At 40.9% G+C, this 21,439-nt stretch overlaps 1 protein-coding gene across 1 annotated transcript in view; it reads right to left on the reverse strand.

Annotated features, from left to right (window-relative positions):
- Positions 1-259: 259 nt before the first annotated feature.
- Positions 260-21,439, reverse strand: part of RCL1 (RNA terminal phosphate cyclase like 1) — a 29,871-nt gene continuing 8,691 nt past the window's right edge. Inside the window, exons 4-9 of the mRNA XM_029959040.1 lie at positions 18,558-18,632; positions 17,297-17,421; positions 14,691-14,816; positions 12,967-13,123; positions 7,920-8,023; positions 260-1,743 (exon numbers count right to left, since the gene is read on the reverse strand). Of these exons, the coding sequence (XP_029814900.1) occupies positions 1,593-1,743; positions 7,920-8,023; positions 12,967-13,123; positions 14,691-14,816; positions 17,297-17,421; positions 18,558-18,632 (738 nt within the window). The 3' untranslated portion in view covers positions 260-1,592. The remainder of the gene's footprint in view (positions 1,744-7,919; positions 8,024-12,966; positions 13,124-14,690; positions 14,817-17,296; positions 17,422-18,557; positions 18,633-21,439) is intronic.

Here is a 21,439-nt window from a genome sequence, read left to right on the forward strand (position 1 = left end):
TAGTCAAGTTATTTTATTTCACATTCTACTGTTTTATTTAGGATTTCCTTAGCTGCAAATCAAATTTTGGAAAGCTACTGAATTGTAAGAAAGGCTTCACCCTTTCCCTTCTTTCCACTCTGGTAACTCCCAAAGCTGTTTTTTTCATGTATCAGTTCAAAATAGCCATCTATGTTATGAAGTGCCATCTTACAGGACTGGGGAAAAGCTTTCAGTCTTTGTTGCTGTTTGTTTTGTTTTAAAGGGAAATAAAACCTTATTTAGGAAAAAAAATACTTTATTTTTCCGAAACATGTCTGACAGATTGCAACAAGAACAAAGTACAGTACAAAGATTACTCCCACAGCCTGCAATAGTTAGCAAAACACTGAAAAAAAGTTAGGCATTTGATTAAAATTCTTTTGGGTCCAATATACATTTTTCATATTACAGAGGTAATGCCCACTTTACAATGGCATCAAAGTTTGTAAGACCATTATAACACAGTCACTAGTATTTACTCTCTCTCTATACCAGCTTTTGACACAGTATTATTTTACTCTAGACATACTAAGTCTGCAGTCAAATACAAATTTCTCTCCTTGTGTCCATTCAGAATTAACTTCAGCATGTTTGCCTGGAATCTACCAAAAGCCTTTCTTGGGTAAATCTTTATATGCCAGTGAAAACTTTTTTGCATCTGTCAATCCAAGTAATGCCCATACACAATTATCCCCACTTTCAAAAGGGGGCAGATGCACAAAACATGATGGTGTAACTGAATGTATTTTTGTCCCTCAAAACCTACAGCTATTTTTACTACTTCTCGCAGCTAACTGTGAGCTGTGGTGTATGGCAAACAAACCTAAAAAGAATATATGTGATAAGCCTAAATCTGTCATGGTGGTTCGTCCTCCCACGCCCATCTTTGCAAAGGAGGCTAAAACAAGTCAGTATAGGCTGTGATCTCTTCTGCAGTATTCTAACATTAAGGAAAAATAAAAGACAGGTATTTTATTCTTCCTGTGAAACTGCAACTTAGTCAACATAAGCAGGAGTGCAGCATCTGACAAATTCTATGCATGTGCAATGTATGAACAAAGAATTATTGTCACATGTTTACTTTTATTTCCATGCCAATATTATTTCTGCAATTACCTCAAGAATTTAATATTTCTGTTGTGATCATTTGTTTTGCACCACAAAGCCTGTTTTGGTTAATTTTGTTTTCCCTTTCTACCTAAAGCTTTCAGAAAAAGCTAAGAGTGAAATCAGTAGGTTCACAAAACCAGAGCACCCACCTCATTATGGTTTGAGGGCACAGTGACATGAGGCACTTGTGTCCCATTCAGTGGATTACAGTGCAAAGAGTCCTAAGCCAGCTGACACTCCAGAGAGCCACTCCATGCAGGACAGAATCCTGGCATTGCATTTATAAATAGCACAGGTCTAAATAGCCTAAAGTCAGCTTTATTGTTTACATGCAGCAAGCTTGGGTACCTCTGCACTGGAATCATCACAAGTTTTCCTATGCCAGAATAAGTATAGAGACAGGTAGGATTTTTTAGATCTTTGCACCATTTTCTGTCTTTTATGAAGTCTGCAGATGTTTTTTATCTTATAGTTTTACTAAGGTTGGAAAATCCAATGCCGACACAGGTCATTAAGACTTTCTCGCCGCCCACGTGCTCTTCCTCAGGGGTCTTTGTTTCAATTTTAAACATGATCTGGAAGAAGCTTCTCAGGTGTCGCAGGAACTCAATTCTGAGAGAGAGAAAGCAACACAGTTTAAGAAATTAAACAGAAAGCCCATTAGCAGTATGTACTGATCCCAGCAATGAACGTGGTGAACGAAACACAAAAGCTTTGCTCAGTAAAGAGAAAGAAGCCTACAGGCTCCAGACACTTCTCACTTGTGCTGTGGAAGTGGCTAGTGACCCCTACTGAAACCACTGCACTCTTTGTTATAAGCAGAGAGAGGAATGCCTGGTAACACAGCAAGACAAAACAGTGAGGGAAGAAAAAAAGAGAGAAATGTAGCCAGGCAAGGTCATTTACTCATGATGCTGACTCTCCATCAGGGCTATATGAATCCCATACCAACCAGTGGTACTCCATTCCCCCTCCCAATGTTTAAAGCAGAAATAAACACAAAACAGGGACAGCCAGAAGGTTGGGAGCATACTTTAAGAAGAGAGATCCTAAAGCATGTGTTTGATTTGTACTACTAACTTGTCCATTTCTTCTTAGTTAAATGTTCCATTAAAATCACATTTAGAGTCAGACTTCTTCCTGTTTTCTCATTAAAAAAAAAAACCACAACAAAAACCCAACAAAAAACCAGAACTAATTTTCCTTTCATCATTTTAGAAAGAAAGGCTTGAAGAAATTAAACAGACACAGTGCTCCTAAACACCACTGACTGCAGAACAAGTGACAGGAAAAACTATTAGAAAAAAGAACAAAAATGGCAAGAAAACATTTCTACTGGCTTCTCCAAAACAAGGAATAAACAATTACACCAAAAGACTACAAATACAAAATTTGTAATTGTTCCTAACAAAGGTTTGGTCTCTGTCTCAGTCATGGCCACAAGTAGGTCTGCAGTCTTGAACTAAGGTTTAATCTCCTCCAGCAATTGGTATGTGCTTTTCTAGTTTAAGTTTAACCTTTAAAGAAATGGGATCCAGTTCACACATCTGCTTGTCTGGCAGTCTGAAAAAAGCCTCTGCTCTGCATGCTGAAAGCATAATTGCAAACTAATCACACATACATCATTACAACAAATCACGAGAAAGTACCCACAAAAGGAGACCACGAGGATAGGACAGTCCCCACAGTGACATCATGAGGCCTCTGAAAGCCTCCTGGCAGCTCCTGTTCAGAGAAACTGTGAATAAGCCCAGTGAAAGTCACAGGAGCAAAAACTGCCTTATCCACTTCAGCTGGGCATGCTGATGTTCCTGTGCTGAGACACATGGGGAGAGGAGGGAAATGGCAGGAGCCAGACAATAAGAGGCTGCTTTACCTATACTGGTCTGTGCTTGGGATGATCTGACTTAAGAGTTATCTCTGGGGCAGTCTCCTGAATGCCTCCACAGGGTGAATGTGGGCACATGGCTCCCAAAGCTATGTACACATTTCTACTGCACCTTCCCAGGCTGGTAACTTGCCTCAGCACAGATACCAGCTCTCTCATCTCTCAAATGGATTTAACAGTTGAAAGAAAGAAACGAGAAACACCTTTTCTCCCATGCCTCCTCAACTGCTAGGTTTCTGGTTGCAGCTATAATAAGTAAATGGGTATATGCTGGCACAAATGCTGACAGGCAACAAGCTCTGTACCAGTGTTGTCCTTAGCTGGGTCCTCTGGCAGTATGACAAGAAAGCAGCCAAGTGTAAAACAGCAGAAGTGACATGCTGAACTGCAAGGAGAGCACAGAATAAACTGTACAAATGAAATGCAGTGTGGAGCCAGAGGCTCGGAGAATAACCCTAAAAGCTGATGAACAAACTTTGCAACATGTTGGTGGGATCAGCTGAGTCCATACTTCTCTTTGCACATAGGTGGGCTATCATGTATCTCTGCTTCTTCTCCCTTTTCAACGAAGGCAGAGTGAAAAAACACATATCAGCCCCCATGTACATGGGAAAGGCTCAGTGGAGTGGAATTGAAGGGGAGGCTACCTGGGGACACCAGAGGAGAATATGGAAGCAGCACAAAGCCAGCTTTGTCTTGTAGCAGTAGAAGCACAAGTGGTAAGAGCCCTAGAAATAGGAGAGAAAGGGGGGGGGAAGCTGAAGGTACATGACAGAAGCGCAGCAGAAAGCAGGTTTGTAAAAGCTTTGATGTTGATCTGGATCACGTGTGGGCGCCTCAAATAATAGTGCAGGCTGCACCAAACACACAGGCACAGACTAGAAGACTGAGAGAGGGGGTGGAAGATACACAGAAGGTTTATTTTGCTGAAAATTTAGACTGTGTGTTCAGGCAAGAACAAGGCAGAGCTGAACACTGCACCTTAGGCCCAGGGACAGCTACATGAGCCACAATGGAGGTTTTCCTTATGGCCAATAACAACAACCAAACCAAACCAAAGTAAGAAAAAAAGAGTAAAAAGTCTGTTTAAAAAGTCTGTTTATCTAAGTGCTGTCTTTTGCCCAAAGCCTGCTAAGGAACACACAACCACTTCATGTGTCAGGGCAAAGCAACCAACTCACAGACCAGCGCGAAAGAAGACCTGTGCACCAGCAATGCCTCCCTGGTTCAACTGCCCCAGGACTTGCACAGTGCTCTGCCTGGCAGCACCAGCAGCCCCAGCACTGCTCCCCAGAGTACTGACAGATATCTTCCTGGGAGAAGACAGCCCAAAGAGCTGGAGGAGGGCATTGCCAGGCAGGGGGACAACTGAAAGCCAGTCAGCCTGGCTGGGCAAAGGCACCCTGACCCCTCCCCTTGAAGCCCCTAAGCCCTTGCAAAGCTAAGGGTTGGGGCACTCAGGGGCACTCCTCAGGCTTTCCTGTTGCTGTCCTTCACAAACACCTGCCTAATGCCAATCCACCTGCACGCAGACAGGTCTGTCCTGCCAGACTGACCTCTGAGTCAGTGGCAGAGCCAGCACACTGCATTTGCTTTTAAGCTCAGCTTGACAGAGGCACTTACTTCTGTGAAATCTGAATGATAAGAAAAGGATAAAGCAGATGGTCACTGGCCAAGTGGTCTTTCTGGGACAGGTATCCCCAGTGCCACTCAGGATAGCCTATTTAAGGTGTTGCCTGCCCTTCCGCTCCCCACCATTAGCTGGGGCAAAGGATGCTTCTATGAAAACACACAAAACTGGGAGAAATTTCCTCATTCTGATGCCATATTCCAAAGTACCACGTACCCACGGGGTGCTCTCAACTGTAGCTGAGAGCTACATGCTACAGTATGGTAGATAGGGAAGACAATCTAGCATAACACAGCTTTTAAATAGCTTCAGATTCTGCACTGTGGGAGAGTTAAATGCAGAGACGTCATAGCACCAAGAGAGGAAAGAAGAGACAACATTAGGGAACGTGACAGTACTACAATGTACTTCATAAGCTTGTGCATCTGATGAGTTGCTCAGGAGCCAAATTTACCAGCCCTTTATAAGCAGCCTTAGTGATGGCATGGGGGTGCTGCATAGAAAGCTGTGTTCTCTCTGCATAGATCCTCAAAGGACTGATGAGTCACATTCTCACAGAATCACAGATTCTGTGACTTGCTGCTCCAGCATGAGTGTTGCTGACATTTATCCCTGCCACACATACCTAGCTTGGAAGAAGTGACGACCCACCAATTTGAAATCAGCCCACTTACAAAATAAACTACTGGGTTTGCTTGATTTTCATAGCACAACAAAAAAAAAGTTTTAAAAAATAAAAAAGACTGGACAATGACAAGTGATTGAATTGTTTCACATGCCTAACTGTGCACTTAAAACACTAATACCTACTCTTTGTAAGCCTTTCACATGAATACTTACTTTACAGGAGATTACTTCACCTCTGTGCAATGGGACACTTCCCTGTCTTCCCCTCAAAATCTAATGAATGTTGCTTCCAAGGTATCAGAGGTTGAGAAGAGCAGTTAGGCAATTTCTAGCTCTCATGTGATGGCACCACCATTCTTCAGTTATCACAGTACTGTACCTTTCACGTATACAGCACCGGTACCATGATAACCGAAAAAGGACAGTTCATAGTCTTATTATTTGATGCCATTGTCAGATAAACAAACCACCCTTCATTTGACTAAGAAAAACTGCTCAGTCTCTAGGAATAATTGTGATCTAGTCAATCACATGCAAGTCTGATAAAGCAAATTAAATTTTTGATACTGGATGCTCTTTCCCTAAACAGTTTCTGCTAGAACTCAATCTGGCCACTTCTGTGAAAGATAATAAAATGTGTTTTCATAAATACATTAATGAGAAAAGGAGGGCCAAAGAAATTCTCCATCCTTTACTGGATGCAGAGTGGAACATTGTGATCTCTAATGAGGAAAACGCTGAAGTACTTAATGCCTTCTTTGCCTCATCTTTAATGGGAAGATCAGTTATCCTCAGAGCAACCAGAGGAGAGCAGACTAGGAGCAGAATAGCCTCCCTGTAATCCAGGAGGAAGCCTTTAGTGACCTACTCTTCCACTTGGACACTCATACATCTACGGAGTCAAATGGGATGAGACTCTCTATCACTTATCATCAGTCCTGGCTAACCGGGTAGGTCCCGGAGGACTGGAGGTCAGCCAGTGTGATGCCCATCTATGAGAAGAGTCAGAAGGAAGATTAGGGGAACTACAGTAACAGCCCATGGCCTGGACAGGTGCACTCTTCGCTGGGTAAAAAACTGTCTGGATGTCCAGGCCCAGAGAGTAGTGGTGAATAGTGCCACATCCAGCTGGTGGGCGGTCACCTGTGGTGTTCCCCAGGGCTCAGTACTGGGGGCACTTCTATTTAATATCTTCATCAATGACCTGGATGAGGGGATTGAGTACACTCTTGGTCAGTGTGCAGACAACACCAAGCTGAGTGGGAGCACTGGAAGGCTCTGCAGAGGGTTCTGAATGGGCTGGATCAATGGGCCAAGGCCAGTGGTATGAGGTTCAACAAGGCCAAGTGCCTGGTCCTGCCCTTGGGTCACAACAACCCCAGGCAGCGCTACAGGCTGGGGACACAGGAAAGCTGCCTAGTGGAAAAGGGCCTGGACGTGCTGGTTGATAGCAGCTGTATATGATCCAGCAGTGTGCCCAGGTGGCCAAGAAGGCCAATGGCATCCTGGCCTGTATCAGCAATAGTGTGGCCAGCAGGACTAGGGCAGTGATCATCCCCCTGTCCTTGGCACTGGTGAGGCTGCACCTCAAATCCTGTGTTCAGCTCTGGGCCTCTCACTACAAGAAAGACATGCAGGTGCTGGAGCATTTCCAGAGAAGGGCAACAAAGGTGATGAAGCATTTAGAGAGTAAATTATATGAAGAATGGCTGAAGGAGCTGATGTTGTTTAGCCTGGAGAAAAGGAGGCTCAGGTGAGACCTTATTGCTCTTTACAACTACTTGAAAGGAGGTTATAGTCAGGTGGGGCCCAGTCTCTTCTCCCAGGCAACTAGTGACAGGATGAGAGGAAATGGCCTCAGGCTGGATATCTGAAAGAATTTCTTCACTGAAAGGGTCATTCAGCACTGGAACAGACTGCCCAGGGAGGTGGTGGAGTCACCATCCCTGGAAATGTTCAAGAAATGACTGGATGTGGCACTATGGTCTAGTTGGTAAGGTGGTGTTCACTCAAAGGTTGGACTTGATCTTGGAGGTCTTTTCCAACCTTGATGATTCTGTGATTCTGTAACCTGTGTTTATAACTAGCTATGTAAGAAATTTAGTCTTTTTCTCTCCTCTGAACAACTACCAGCAGCAGACAAAGCTTTAATAAAAACTGAGACTGAGTGACTAGATAGAAGTCTGCTGCCCAAGAGGGGTAAAACTTTGAAGTAGCATATAGCTCCATGCATTAAAGTCTTCAGCTGTTTCTTACGGACAATCACAGCTTTAGAATTTGGTTAGCTATTTGAAATACAACATTTAATGACACAGCTACAGAGAGATCACTAGGAAAACACACTAGTGTACACTAGGCAACAAAAGCAAACTGATGTACACATATAATCCAGGTCAAGAACCATCAATAAACTCTGTCTCTGCAATTCTCAGAAACAGGAATAATATAGAACAGTAAGGGAATAATCATCTAACATGTAGAAATAAACTCTAGGTAACTTACGCCACTTGTCTCATTTGAAGTCAGGTACAAGTTGTTCTATTCATAACCACAGGCAAAGTCTTTTATATATAAAAATAGCTGTGCAATAAAACCAGTGAATTAAAAAAAGACTGCTTAATTAAACTGAACAAAACAACTTACGTGTATGGAGAGAGAGGTCCTAACAGGACTTTGGAAACATCCCGTTGTCCAAGGGTCATAAGAAGCAGAGCAAGGCTCTGATTTGTTGAATCTACACAGCCTCCCTGCAAACCAAAATGTTTTAATAATTAATTTCTGTACAAACCAGAAATTGGGATGGGAGGAGAGTAATAAAGGAAAAAGATACACTTAAAAGGCTGAAATATCAGTCCCAATTTTCAAGGGCCAAGAAGATAGAAATCTAGATTTTGTAACAATGACAAACTAATTTCACATGGCAGGCTGGGAAAGGAACAGAATTAAAACAAACCCAGAACAAGGTCACATTAAACATTCCTCCCATCCCTCCTAATCTCTTTTAACATCACAGAAGGTAAACACTGAAGAATTTCCTTGCAGTAAATTTAAAAGAGGTATTAATTATAGTTCATATGCCTCTGAAGATACCATGAATTGCAGCACTTTATGTATTTGCCAATCTGAAACAAGAAGCAGATGAGAGTTTCGTAGGGAGTATTCCTGACACTGGTCTTTCTGTATTTGTAGCTTGGTTAATAATTCAAAATGCTCCTTATCACTTGGATGAAAACTAAATTTTCTGAGCTTGTTTTTTGTTTTTCTAAATCTGTAAACGTTATAAAACATCTACTTTTGTGACCAAATCTATGCAAAAGCTTCCATCAGCATGGTGACAATCGTGTCCTAAACAATATATCAAAACACAGTGCATCCATCACATCACAGCTGCTTACATAAGCTCTGTTGCTGCAATGAGTCAGTCATCACCAGTTTTTTTGTGCAAAAGGAATGTGCTGTTATGCCCGTTCGTGGTGGTACATCCCCCCTGCACCTTTGGGCCACTCTACAATGTCCCCAGGATTTCTCATTAGACCTTGACCTTGATTAATGGCTCCTAGGCAGTTAAGCTCCTCTTGAGTTTATCAGAAAACCTGTCTGTTCCTAGGATCTTCTGTTGCCTACTGAACTGCTGTCATCTAATGGACAGCCTTGGAATATTATTTTTGTCTAAATTACACCCCAGGTGGAATGATATTATTGTTACTGCACCTTTTGAGGAAAATTTCAGTAACAATCAACCCAGATGTTGGCAAGGATGGAGAGTGACAGAAGGCGAAAGCCAAGCATCTCACAACCCTATAAGCAGCAGTCCTAAGTGAGGCTCTTTGAGCTCTCCTGGGCCACAGCAGTCTGCACCAGCACCTCCCTCTCAATGGTATGCCTCTCGAAGCTTGCCAATCCTCAAGTCTGTGATACTTGGAAGACAATCACCAAAAGCTGCTGACGAGACCTGGGCTGATACTCTTACTCCTCAAGACTGAACCCTTCACTCACTGAGAGGTGCAAAGGCACCTGATGTATTTCACTGAGCTTGAAGCAGTCTCAAGTCACAGGCACTTATGGGGACTTACCCCCATGTTCTTATGGGAGACTTCAAGCTGCCTGTAGAAGGCCTCATCCGTTTTCTCCCTCTGATCAGCCTGTAGCAAAAGCTCACGAAAATGTCAACTTTTATCCTAACTCATAAGCTCATTACTTGCTCATCACCCACCCCAAGACAGAGCTTACACAGAGGGCCTTCCTGGTCTGTCTCTCCTAAGCAGTGTATAGCCCTTCGTGACAACATTCCATGGTGGAAGCTATCCCACCATGTCTCTGTAACTGCAATGAGATCAAAGCCCTGTGAGGGCATGCAGCTCTCTAGTTCCTCCTGTTTGTTCCCCATACTCTGTGCACTGCTGTACAGGCATTCTGTCAACATCCCAGTAGTCAATGAATAAATGCCGCCATATCCTTTAGACATAAACCATTGATCAAATCTGAGGCTAGTTTGACAAGGGGTCTACTATCATGACCCAAAGGGAGGATCTCTCATATCCTTTTCCATCTTTACCTTTTGCATCCCTGCTCTCCACGTAAATCATTGTAGATTGATTCTAATCCAATTTTCCTTTGTGCACTTCATCTTTGTAGTACGCAACAGAGTGAACCTTGCCATCAAACTTTGTTGCACTTCAACAAATTGATATAAAGCCTGCTTTATAAATCACCTTTCCTGGTGATTTAAGTGACCTAAACCACTCATTTGCAACACCATTCCCACATAATCAGTTGCCAGACACCGAAATTAAGCAATTGCTTGTAATCTAATGACAGAACAGTAACTTCTGCCAAATGAAGAACTTCACACTCCCAAGAAGGCCAAGTTTTTTTTTCCTCGATCCAGCTGCCACTTACTCAAGCATCCAAAATCAAAAACAACCCTCCCAAGAGAAATGGGATGGGCAAAGTCGGAGCCAAAGTATATTTGTTCAAAAACATCTGGCACTCGTTACCAACCTAGGATGCAGCTTCTAGGCTCTATTAATTCAGTCTATGGCAGTTTCTCCATTATTGTTTCTATTGACAACAGAGCCAAATCTGGCTAGATGTGACAATTAGACACAAATCATTAAAATCCCATCCATTTTGAAATGTTGTGATATAAATCCACAACTGATATGTACATATATATATCACAGCTCTGGTTATTGGACAACAGTGTTTCAAAAAGGATTATTCTTCTGACCTTTGGTTTAGTGTCAGTTATATTTTGGCATACACACAATTTCCTCCCTTATCTGTGTGGTACATATTTGCATGCCTCAAGAATTTCTTACATAAAGGGTAAAAATTATTGCAGAGGGTTTGTGTCTTGGGGATATTGTATTGGGGATATTGTGTCCTGCCTCTTCAAGGATTCAACTGACCTAACCAAAAAAAACCTCCAAAAACAAACCAAACCTTCAAAAACCAAACACCAAAAAAAGCCTACCCCAAAACAAAAACCAAACCAACCAACCAACCCAAAAAGTACATGAGAGAGAAAATGAGAAAGAAACTACATCTTCCCAAATATCAGGCTAGCACTATATGAACATGTGTATCATATATAAATTCAAGTGCGTATTCTGAAAACTACATAACAAAAACCACCATATTGCCTATGACAGAGGGAGTGAAGAATTCACTAAATAAGGACTGAGCTTATCCAGTGGATAAGCAGCACACTTAGGTAATAGAATGCTAACAAGAACTTTTCCACAGTGAGCTGCTGTAGTGGAGGACAGCAGTCTGTACACTGCTCAACTCCTTGTCCGTTACTTTTGGACTCAAGTGGCCCACACATAAAAGACTCTTCCAGGAGCACCAGCAGTACCATAGCAGGCCACAGCCAACACCCTCACTTGCAGAAAATCTGATCCTCAAAGACATTGAATCCTCACAGCCTATTACTTTTTCATTCAAAGACTTGCCTGACCCTGTTTCCTCCTCAAACATTTTTTCTTGTCTTGAGATGCTCACTATCCTTTGCAAAATTTGACTCAGCACATTCAAATGGCTGCAGCACACTGAAGCAGAAAGTTACCTAGTTCAAGCCTTTCCATCTTGAAACTTTCATTTCAGAAGTTCTCTGACATCTGACTCTGAACAAAGCATAATATCTGGACAAATTTCCTCACTAATTTCAATCTGTCAAGTGCTGGATGGTTTTTAAAGGAAAAGATACTTCTTGCTGCTGATAAAAGTATCTGAAAATTGGATTTTTGATGTCTCCAAACATCTGACTGCCTGAGGATGTTTTCCAAAACATTTATACAAAGCAACAAATACATCAGATTTTAGTTTAGGTTGAGTGGGGTTTTTTTCTGTTTTGGGGTTTTTGTTTGTTTTTTTCTTTTTCAGGGAGGGGGGGAGGAAACTGAAAGATTTTACAATTCCCCCCTCCTACCTGGCACTACATGCAGAAACAGACAGATGCTTCAGTCACTAGTTGTGACTATTCTCCATACATGCATGTTGAAGTACAAGGGGCCTAGACAGTACCCAGGAACACGGGGAGAATATTTATTGGTGGTATTTCTATGAGATAAGAACTCTGGGCTACAAAGAGAAAGTCCCCTAGCAATACGGTGCATATACTGAATAAACAAAGACAAAATATTAATGGAAGACTGAAACAAGGGGCAAGTTGGTAATTCAAACAGATGAAGGATTTGCATAAGGGAAAAGAAAAGATAATATGGTCGTGGATAAACAAACTACTACAGGTAGGGATGTGATTTATAAGGTTGAGGGGAATTTTTATCATTGACTACATGCCCTAATACAGAATCTCAATAATGGCATTTTTAACCCTTTGCAAAGTCCTCTCAGTTTATTAAGGTCCAGAGCAACTACTTTTTTTTTTTAACAGTGAATATTATTTGTAGATGACTGCCTCCTAAAGGCCAAATGTGTTATGTCAATACTAAAAACTAGTTATTTTAACATTTGTGAAAATATGAAACAAAAGCAGCAGGTAGGTTCTTTATTAAATCAGAAACTCACTAATGTGCTGTTTGCCAAATCATTTGAAAGATTGAAAACTGCTCTTCCACTAGAAGTCTTGCCACAAATGAAAATCATTTTAGTAATTAAAAAAATGAGAATGCTGTGAAAAACTGTGATGCACTTACGATTCCTAAGCAAACACTGTCCTAGCTGCTTTCCAACAAGCCATACAACCAACAGATCTCAGCACATTTGACTTTATCATCATCATCACAAAGTGGTCAACACAGAGGCCTGCTAGTTTTTTTTCTCTTCTCTCTTGTGTGTTCTCCCACTCATAATGCTCCATTCCAACTACTAGTTTAGAAGCATTGACTATATTCCCCATCCAACTTCTTAAAAAACCTCTGAAAGCCCACATGAAGCTGACTGAATTCTGTTGTAGGCAGAAAGCAAAAAAAGAAAAATCTGCCATTACTATGATTCATAGTAACATCTCTTGGACACTGGAAATAACACGGCCTTTAAAAAGCACCCTGTTAAAGGAACCATTCAAAACCACTCTTTACCTGGATGAAGAAGACATTGGCAGCATCAGATCATTTCTTTGTTTGGATCTGAGCCTGTCTGAGGGTGCCTCCAAGACACCTCTTCCTTTACCAATCTCATCACTTCCTTCCCCTACAGCTGTAGACACAAAACACCGGCCACTTACCCTGTAGATCTCCTCAAGCAACAGCTTAGCACAATTCTGGCCCAGTTCCTCGGGAAGCACAGCTGCTCCCTGGCCCTGAGGGTTCGAGGCTAGCTCAGCACTGAGAATAGTGCCATTGACGGTTTCTGCAGTAAGACACATGCCAAAACCTGGTGATCTGAAAGAAAGGGAAAAAGTGCATTTGATTTAAGGACAAAAATCAAGTAATGGGCCAAGAACTACTCCCAGCCAACCTCCTCTTTAAGTCACAACCAGCTCCTCTCCTAGGGCAATACTGGGAATCTGGACTTGATGGCAAATTTCCTGGTTGATACATTAGATTCACTCTGGGGAAAAAAAAATTAACAGCAGTATTTAAAAGTCGAATCAAGTACCACTTGCCGCAAAATCTCCATGCTGGCTACTCCTGGGACAAACTCTTTCAAAAGGAAAAAAGAAAAAGAAAAGAAAAAGCCATCCAAACATCAGAAATGCATTTTTTTTAAAAAGAGGAGGTTATCTTTCACATTAATTTAACTCACGTTTGCTGAACATTTCAAAGATATCTGGTGTTTCTTCACTGTGACATTCAAAACCAAAATTACCTTTCTTTGGGGCTTGAGCTCTTTCCCTGAAAGCTTCAATACTTAGCAAGATTAGACCAATTACCCAGTATCAGGGGTACTGCAGTCGTACTGAAATCATACCTATGTGACAGCACAGCAGCATCAGAAACCCACATGTACCAGCCAGGTGGAAAGGGATTCAGTTCCTCTTCCCATGCTATTATTTATCTCTCTGCATGGGGCTACATGTAGTAAACAAAATGCTGCTGTCTCAATTAATTTGACTTTTTAATTTTATAGACAGATAAAAAAAAAAGGGACCCCAAAAACACACAGCTCCCAGAAAAGTTTCTGCAATTCTGGTAACTGTTGACAGCCTGGAGACACAAGAGTTACAAATCTGGGATATTAAATAAGATAAAGGACTAGAAAAGAGGAAAAATACTTTAAAATGAGTCAACACTTTCTAGGTTTCTAAACTTCTGAACCTAACAAGTTTTAAGGTAATATTTCAAAAAGCAGAAACAGTGAAAGAAAATATGCATGCCTGCATTTGAGCATACAGACAAAAGACAAAAAAATGAGTTATCCAGAACTCTTTCAACTTCAGTGAAGAGTGACAAGAGGATAACAGAGCTGACAGATACCAGTAAAATTGTCTAGATCACATCCATCACTTCTGTGTTCTGATGGCAAACAAAATTTGTAGAAGTACAGTAAATTAATTTTCCTGTCCTCACTGGTGAAAAGACATTCTTGCAGCTATTCAGCAGAATACTTCCTTAAAACAGTTCAGTCCCATCCTCAATGCTACCATTTCCATCAGAAGGTGTACAATTAAGTTTGAATGTTGGTTTCCTCAGTGTACCATGGCACCTCTGATCTTAATCTCACTTCAAAGCCAAGGATTTAAAAATGAAGAGAGCTCAAGTTGCCTTTAGGTGGCAGTAATGATGCACTGCATTCCTTGTTTAAAAAAACCACACTTCTATCCCTGTTACATGAGTAAAAGACATGCATCTAGTGAATAATTTCATTTTTTCCTTGTGAGGAATATTTATTTCAAGTCAGCAAACAGAAGACTGTGATCTAAAACTCAACAGAATTACAGATCAAAACACCCTACCACATGAACAAATGCAGAATTACGTCTGTTCCCTGTGAATACTGGATACTCACTTTCCAGAGCTGACCCCCTTCATATGATCTGTGGAGATATAGATGTCTGGGAGGAATTTATTTAGGATGCCCCTTGCAGATTCCACCATTCTGTTTGCCATCTGTGGTGACACTCGGACAGAAAATCTACATTTCTGAGCTAAGAAATTATTTGTGGTCACAAAAGAAATTGAAAGTGGAGATTGACAAAAGTGGTCAAGAGGTTCCAATGCATTATTTCAGAAAACATGGTTTTGTCCTGTACATCTATTCATAAGCACTGGTCCATGTTCCTGTACTCAGAGAAGCGTATGCACGTACGAGCTTTCTACAGTCTTTTCATCGATACACCTTGAAGTGAATTACACAGAATGTGCTGAAGAACAACCTATTATGACTGAGTAAACTTGTATCTTGAAAATGCCCTTCAACAAATTTAAATTGGTGTTCTGTCATCCTGTGTTTTCTTATGATGGAGGAACCCCCGTGTCCTCTGCTATTCATATACTATTAAAACATGGGCCTGGGTGAAGTTTCTGTGAATTTGCAGCAAGAAATCCTGCCTTTCTTTTTCTACCGGGGAGAAATTGGGAAGATGAATAAGAAATTAAAGAGAAATGTTTTAACAAAAAAAAATTTAATTGTAAAAGGCTGTAAGAAAAATATCTTTGCTCTCTCCAACCATTTTGCAGTGCTCTAAGGCTATCAAGTTCACCAACTCTCTAGTCACTAAGCATCTGAAGGTTCCAGGAAGGAAGAAATTACCACCTTCCTGCTCACCCCAACCCACCTTCTCACAGTACACAAGAGATGAACTGCTTTTCTGCCCTTGTACTCGGGTGCTGCTTCAGAGAAACTCCTAACAGATCTCCAAATGTACAAAGCACATTGTGCTCCAAATTCCATCCCAAGCATAGCACAGACTCACACCGTTCACATTTAACCACCCATCTGCACATACATTCACACATACAGAGAAACACACTTTCAGAACGCCCAGCTAGCAGGGAGGAACTTCCTTTTCTATAAATTTCTATAGCATCTCTTGTGGACTAGGTAAACCAAAAACTTTTGAATTTTAAGGGCAAAATCATTAAATAATAATCAGAAAACTGATTGCTCTGCACAGTTGGTACACTCAGTATTTTGGATGACTGTAAAAGGTTGCTGCAATACAATCGCCCCAGCTGTGAGGAAGCATATTTACTCAGATGAATCCTGAAGGGACAAAAATACACATTGAAGAGACTTAAGGACTTATCCTCCCAGATATTTTGTTTTCTACTGTCTTGAAGGACCACTTAATGGCTAAACTAAAATAAGACTGTATCTCACTGGGCTTACTAAAGGCAAACCCGTATTCCTGAGAAAAAAGCTCAGGAAAACTTAGAGGAAGTTCAAAAATCTGTAGTTCACATACATCAATCAAACCAAAGTGGCCCAAAATGGTGCTACGCATTAACACCAGTTTAGAACAATGCCAGTAAAGTCATGATCATTGCTTCCTCCTTCACACACAAATATATAGAACTACTCACTAGAGAGAGGAATGGAGGCATAAGGAAAGTACTTTCTTCATCAGAAGACCATGGCAACCAGCACCAAAAGCACAATGAGCCACCTACTTTTTGAACTACAGCATATGCATCCAGTAAAACTGCTCTTGCTTGGCAATATGGCACTCATCTAAAAGCAGCAATTGGAAAGATGTCCTCTTCTCACACATAATTATGATGGTATGCCACAAAGTAAAAGAAGGAACAGGCTGCAAGTCTACACCTCTGGCAGGAAACTCAATCTCATTTCTGCTTTCCTTTTGAGTAATCAAAGCCAGATTATGCTTGGGAGTCTCAATCACAAATTAAACTACAAGCTGGCCCTTGCTCAAGACAGTTTCCTCTAAGGAATTTCTGCCTTCTTCCTACAATGACAGCAGATTCATGACAGATACCACACAAAAACCACAAGAGAAAAATAAAATCAAGAAGAAACAAACAATCTAGAACATTAACTAGATGTGCAGATCTGTTCGAAGAAGTGAGGAGTTCACAACAATACTTTGTGCCCTTATCTTTTTGTGGAAGTAAAATCTCCTCCACTTCCATCTGCAATAGCACTACCAAAGGTGAAGAGTCAATGACCTTCTTTCCAAAATACAACAAAAAGCTTAGTGTGCACAGTAAGGTGTAAATTGAACTAAGATTTAAACTCTCATCTAACTTCCAATAGACTAATTAACAACCTATTGTCACCTATTCGATGCATAACAAAACTACTATTTGTTACTACTGGATTTACACACAAGGTAAGATTTCTTTTAGTGCTGCTTATATGATGGAAGGTATTTTAACTTTTCCTTGCTATTGAAAAGATTTTAAATACTGCGGTTTAGTTTGAAATTTATTCACTTATCTACAGGTGCTTTTTGAACAGCAATGTTCTGAACACAGCAGTTTTGAGACACTGCCCTGAAATCTAGTTGTGTGACTCCTCTGTGTAATGGTATCCTGTGTTACCTGGATACATGTTCAACAACATGGTGCATTCCTCTGACTTCAAGTTAGGAGACTTCTTTTTTTTGAGTAAAATTATTTAAAAGTAGAAAAACAGTCAAACAAAAAGGATACGCAGTTCCTCTGATACGCTTGATTTTGCCAGGGTCTGTAAACTGAACAGGCTGCAAGATCTTTCTCACTGGGCAAGCAAACAGTATCTCTCCACCTCCTTTGGGAGGCATTCCTCTCCGGTTGATCTAGAAACAATAATGGAGGAAAAAAGCAGGTTAGTAAAGAGTACAAAGAATGTACCTACACACCCCAAAACTTACAGCTTTTACTTCACATAGAATAAAATGTTATAAGTAAGGGCATTATGTGAACACAGCAAGAAAAAGACATCCTAAAGGCAGAAATGGACTTTGCACCAAAACTAAAAGCAAACATTGATTTCTTTTTTCCTCTTCTCTCAAATACAGTAAGGCGTGGCTTCTCAATAGAAAACAAAGCAAAACCAACCAACCAAAAAAACATCTTTACCAAAACAACCTTGGCTTAAGAGTAGCACATCTGCACCTTGCTGCTGAAGAAAGACTAGAAATGCTTGAGTTCAGTTGGTTAGAGCATGGTGCCAGTAACACCAAGGTCAAAGGTTTGATCCCCATAGGGGTCCTTCAGTTAAGACTTGGACTTGATGATCCTTGTGGGTCCCTTTCAACTCAGAATATTCTGTGATTCTGTATAAGGGGGACCAGACCTGTCTAGCCTGATCCTGATCCACCATCCCACGTCAACACCCACAAAGATGGAGTTGGGACACAAGCCTATGAGTGGGCCTGGCTCAGGTGTAAGGGCAGGGCTATGGCGAGCTGGAAACCAGCTGCAGGGCCACGGGAGTAGAGGCTGATAGTCCCAGGACAGTGACATGATGATTTTACATCCAGATTTATTGGGCCTGTGAAGAGTGTAGTCTTTAAGAAAAGCTTCTTTCCTGTATTTTCCAAACCGAAAGCAAAGAAGGCAAAAGATGCCATTATTACTCCCTAGCCCCAAGCATGGGGCATGAAGAGCAAGTAGAAATAAAAAGATATTAAATTAACTGAAAAGCAACAGGAAAGTAAAAAGGTTTCTTAGTCTTCTTTGGCGACTAAGAGAAGTCACTACTTTCTCCTTACCCCCATATCCATAGCCTTTGCATCTCTCCTACTATAATTACTGTGTGGCTGGTATGCCATTTAAAACATGCCAAGAACAAGGGGCAATTTAAGACGTGTGTATCCACAACAAGATATCTGTTAGAGACAGAAACCAAGAGCAAACATGTGGCCCTCTGAAGCAGTCCAAAAGTATAATTTCAACATGTGCTAGAAAAGAAAGGAACAAACTGTCTTACCTTGATTTCCAGATTTTCACCATCAATTCCAAACTTCTTCAGTAGAGGTAGAGCTGTTGCTTTAAGGACATCAACCTATGCAACACCGAATTTAAAAAGCAGACTCTTTATTGGAAGTTATGTTAGTCCATAATTTAAAAATCTCTGCATTATGAGGTGACTAACAAAGACAAGTTTTCTCCATACAAGTTAGTCTATGGGAAGACATGGAACTACAGCATAGAGAGCTTCAGCTACTCTTAGACTGCCACAGCATCTCATTACTAACAAAATTTGCTAGAACAAATTACTGGAAGATGGAATTTGCTATTCTGGCTTCTTCTTGGCCTGATTTTTACTTCCATTATGGTTCAGCTAAAACAGCTTACTTGTTTCGTTGAACACAGTTATTGAAAAAATTGCATTCTTCTGTCATTACTTAAAAATTCCTACAAAAAAATAAATTATTGCAAGAACCTTTGCATTTTTGCAAGCATCGCTGCAAGAGAAGGCCCTTGGTTTGGCAGGAAGAACATCAGTCTTCTGCCAAGAACTTCTTTTCAGCTGTTTCTGAGAAACAGAAGCTTCTATATTACTTCTCTTGAAGCACTTCAAAGAATCTGATGTGCGTGATACATCACCAGTGTACACTCCCTTTGAGCCAGGTGCTCAGCAGATTCAGATCTGAACATTGCTCTTCCTAATTACTGACTTAAGATTACAGTGACTGTCCTCTTCCCTCTTCTGAAACTGCAGCAGCATTGCCAGAAGTGAAAACAAATTATTTATCAGAGCAACAGCACAGGGAGTTACCCAAGACAATCAGTTCAGGAGAGACAGGACCAGGACAGCATGACCAAAGAGTAACTAAATGCAGGTGGAGGAAACAGGCATAGGTAGACAGCAGCTGAGGAAGCAGATAAAAAGCACCCTCTTTCCCATGCCTTCAGCCAGAATCCACAATTCTTGTGTCCTTGTCTCTGCTTTGCAGAGAGCACAAGCCACTGACAAAGCAGTAGCTCATACCTCCACCTACAAATTTGTGAACATCTTGTTAAAGCTACCCAAGGAGCTAGAGTGTATGTTGCAGTTCTCACTCTTTAAATCCTGCTGGACAACATACTTCCTTTCTTGCGGAGAAGCATTTTGGTGTTGTTTTTAATGGTATTATCGATATTTGAATGTCTTCATTAGAAAAAAACCTTTAAGTCAATGGTTCCTTTTTTATATTTATGTAGTTGATGTTTTTTCAGCCAGACTACCTTAATTTGGCCCTTCAGGATTATTCATTAAAAACAATTTTTGACTTTTAGAGCAAAAGCCTTTACTAATATGCATGTGCACACATAAAGACAAATGTGAATACCAGTGGCAGAAGTTTCAACAAGCTGATCTGGTTCACATTAAAATTACACATTTCTCCCTCTTTCTTATGAAACAAAACATACCAGTGAAAAAAGAAAAGCTTCACTATGTAGGTTAGGAACTGTTTGCTTCCTACATTTCCACTTTTGCAATTCTTCCTGCAGAGAAAGCATGTTATGCCAGCGTTAGAAACCTGGATCAACTTTGAGTCTCGTGTTTGTTTCCAAAAACTTCAAAACTTGTCATAGTTTTCAGTCCTCAGACAAATTCCATGACACTTATCAGGTACCAGACAGACATATAATAAGAAACTAACTGTTCCAAATTTGCGGCCTAAATAGACACGGTAATCAGCAGTATTTGAAGAAGGGGAAAAGGCTGTTCTGCTTAGCAGATGAGTGGGAAGTCAGGCAGGATGCGAAGTATTTCACTGAAAATCAAAAGACAGTAGCTAAACTGAGACCCAACCCCATTTTTCTAGCCTTTTGTCAATTCTCAGCCATAAATCAAAGATTCAGCTCCTCTTGAAGGGCAGTTATTTCATTTCCAGAGCAGACAACAAAATGCCAAGTTGCACCAAAGCAAATGCGTCATACAACTGAGGGTATACCTCAGCACAAATGACACTAACATGCTAAATTCCACAGACATTGCTTATTCACAAACTAGTGTAATGTAAGTCTTTTTCCTTTAAAGAAATCCACAAGAGTTTAAAAAAAAAAGAAAAAGAGAAGGAAAAGTAACTTTTAGTATCCCTTAGCTAGTGCACAGCTGAAAAAAACCCCAATAAACCACACACAGACCCTACAGTATATGGCTACCTTGGAGAAGGGCAAGCATCAGTTGACCTGCATAGCCATTAGCACTTCACAGAATATCATTTAGCCCTGCCATACATACAGTGTTATATTTTGTTAAAAAGGGCCCAGACTGGGAGAAGGGGAAGAGAAAAAACAGTTTAGCAAGGAAACAAGAAAAGCCAGGGACGGGGGAGAAAATTCCATAGGAAGAACTTGTTTTCCACAGACAACTGATGAATTTTGATTAAGATTGAAGATTACTGCTCCTAAGCCAAAACTTCACAAGCTTCACATCAGCACGACAGTAATTTCAACTCAAAGTCCCATGGCATAGCTGCAAAGAACCTTCAACACTTGCAACACAAACATTAAGAATGATTATACTAAAACAGGTTACTGCAGCACTATATATTTGTCAGAATATCAACAGGTAGAGAAGGAATGGAAAATAGGAGCTGTCATTTGTGTGCCACCTCCATCCCCTTGAAAAAGGCCATATACAAAGCCACCCCCTGCATACATAATCACTATACAGAGAAACTCGAAACCACCTCAACCCAGTCCCACATGGCTAGTCCCACAAGCTATCCATGGTCAGGTCTCACCAGTGACAGCACATTAAAACACAGTGCAAGTGTAGGCTGCCAGTGAACAGTTCAGGCTGGTATCCCAAACGCATGCCTCTTCCTGTCAAATGTGAACAAAGTAACATTCCTCTCACCCATTTAGGACATATCA

This window comes from Manacus vitellinus, unplaced genomic scaffold (genome assembly GCF_001715985.3).
Source record: "Manacus vitellinus isolate BGI_N305 unplaced genomic scaffold, ASM171598v3 scaffold_18_pilon, whole genome shotgun sequence".
Classification (NCBI taxonomy): domain Eukaryota; kingdom Metazoa; phylum Chordata; class Aves; order Passeriformes; family Pipridae; genus Manacus; species Manacus vitellinus.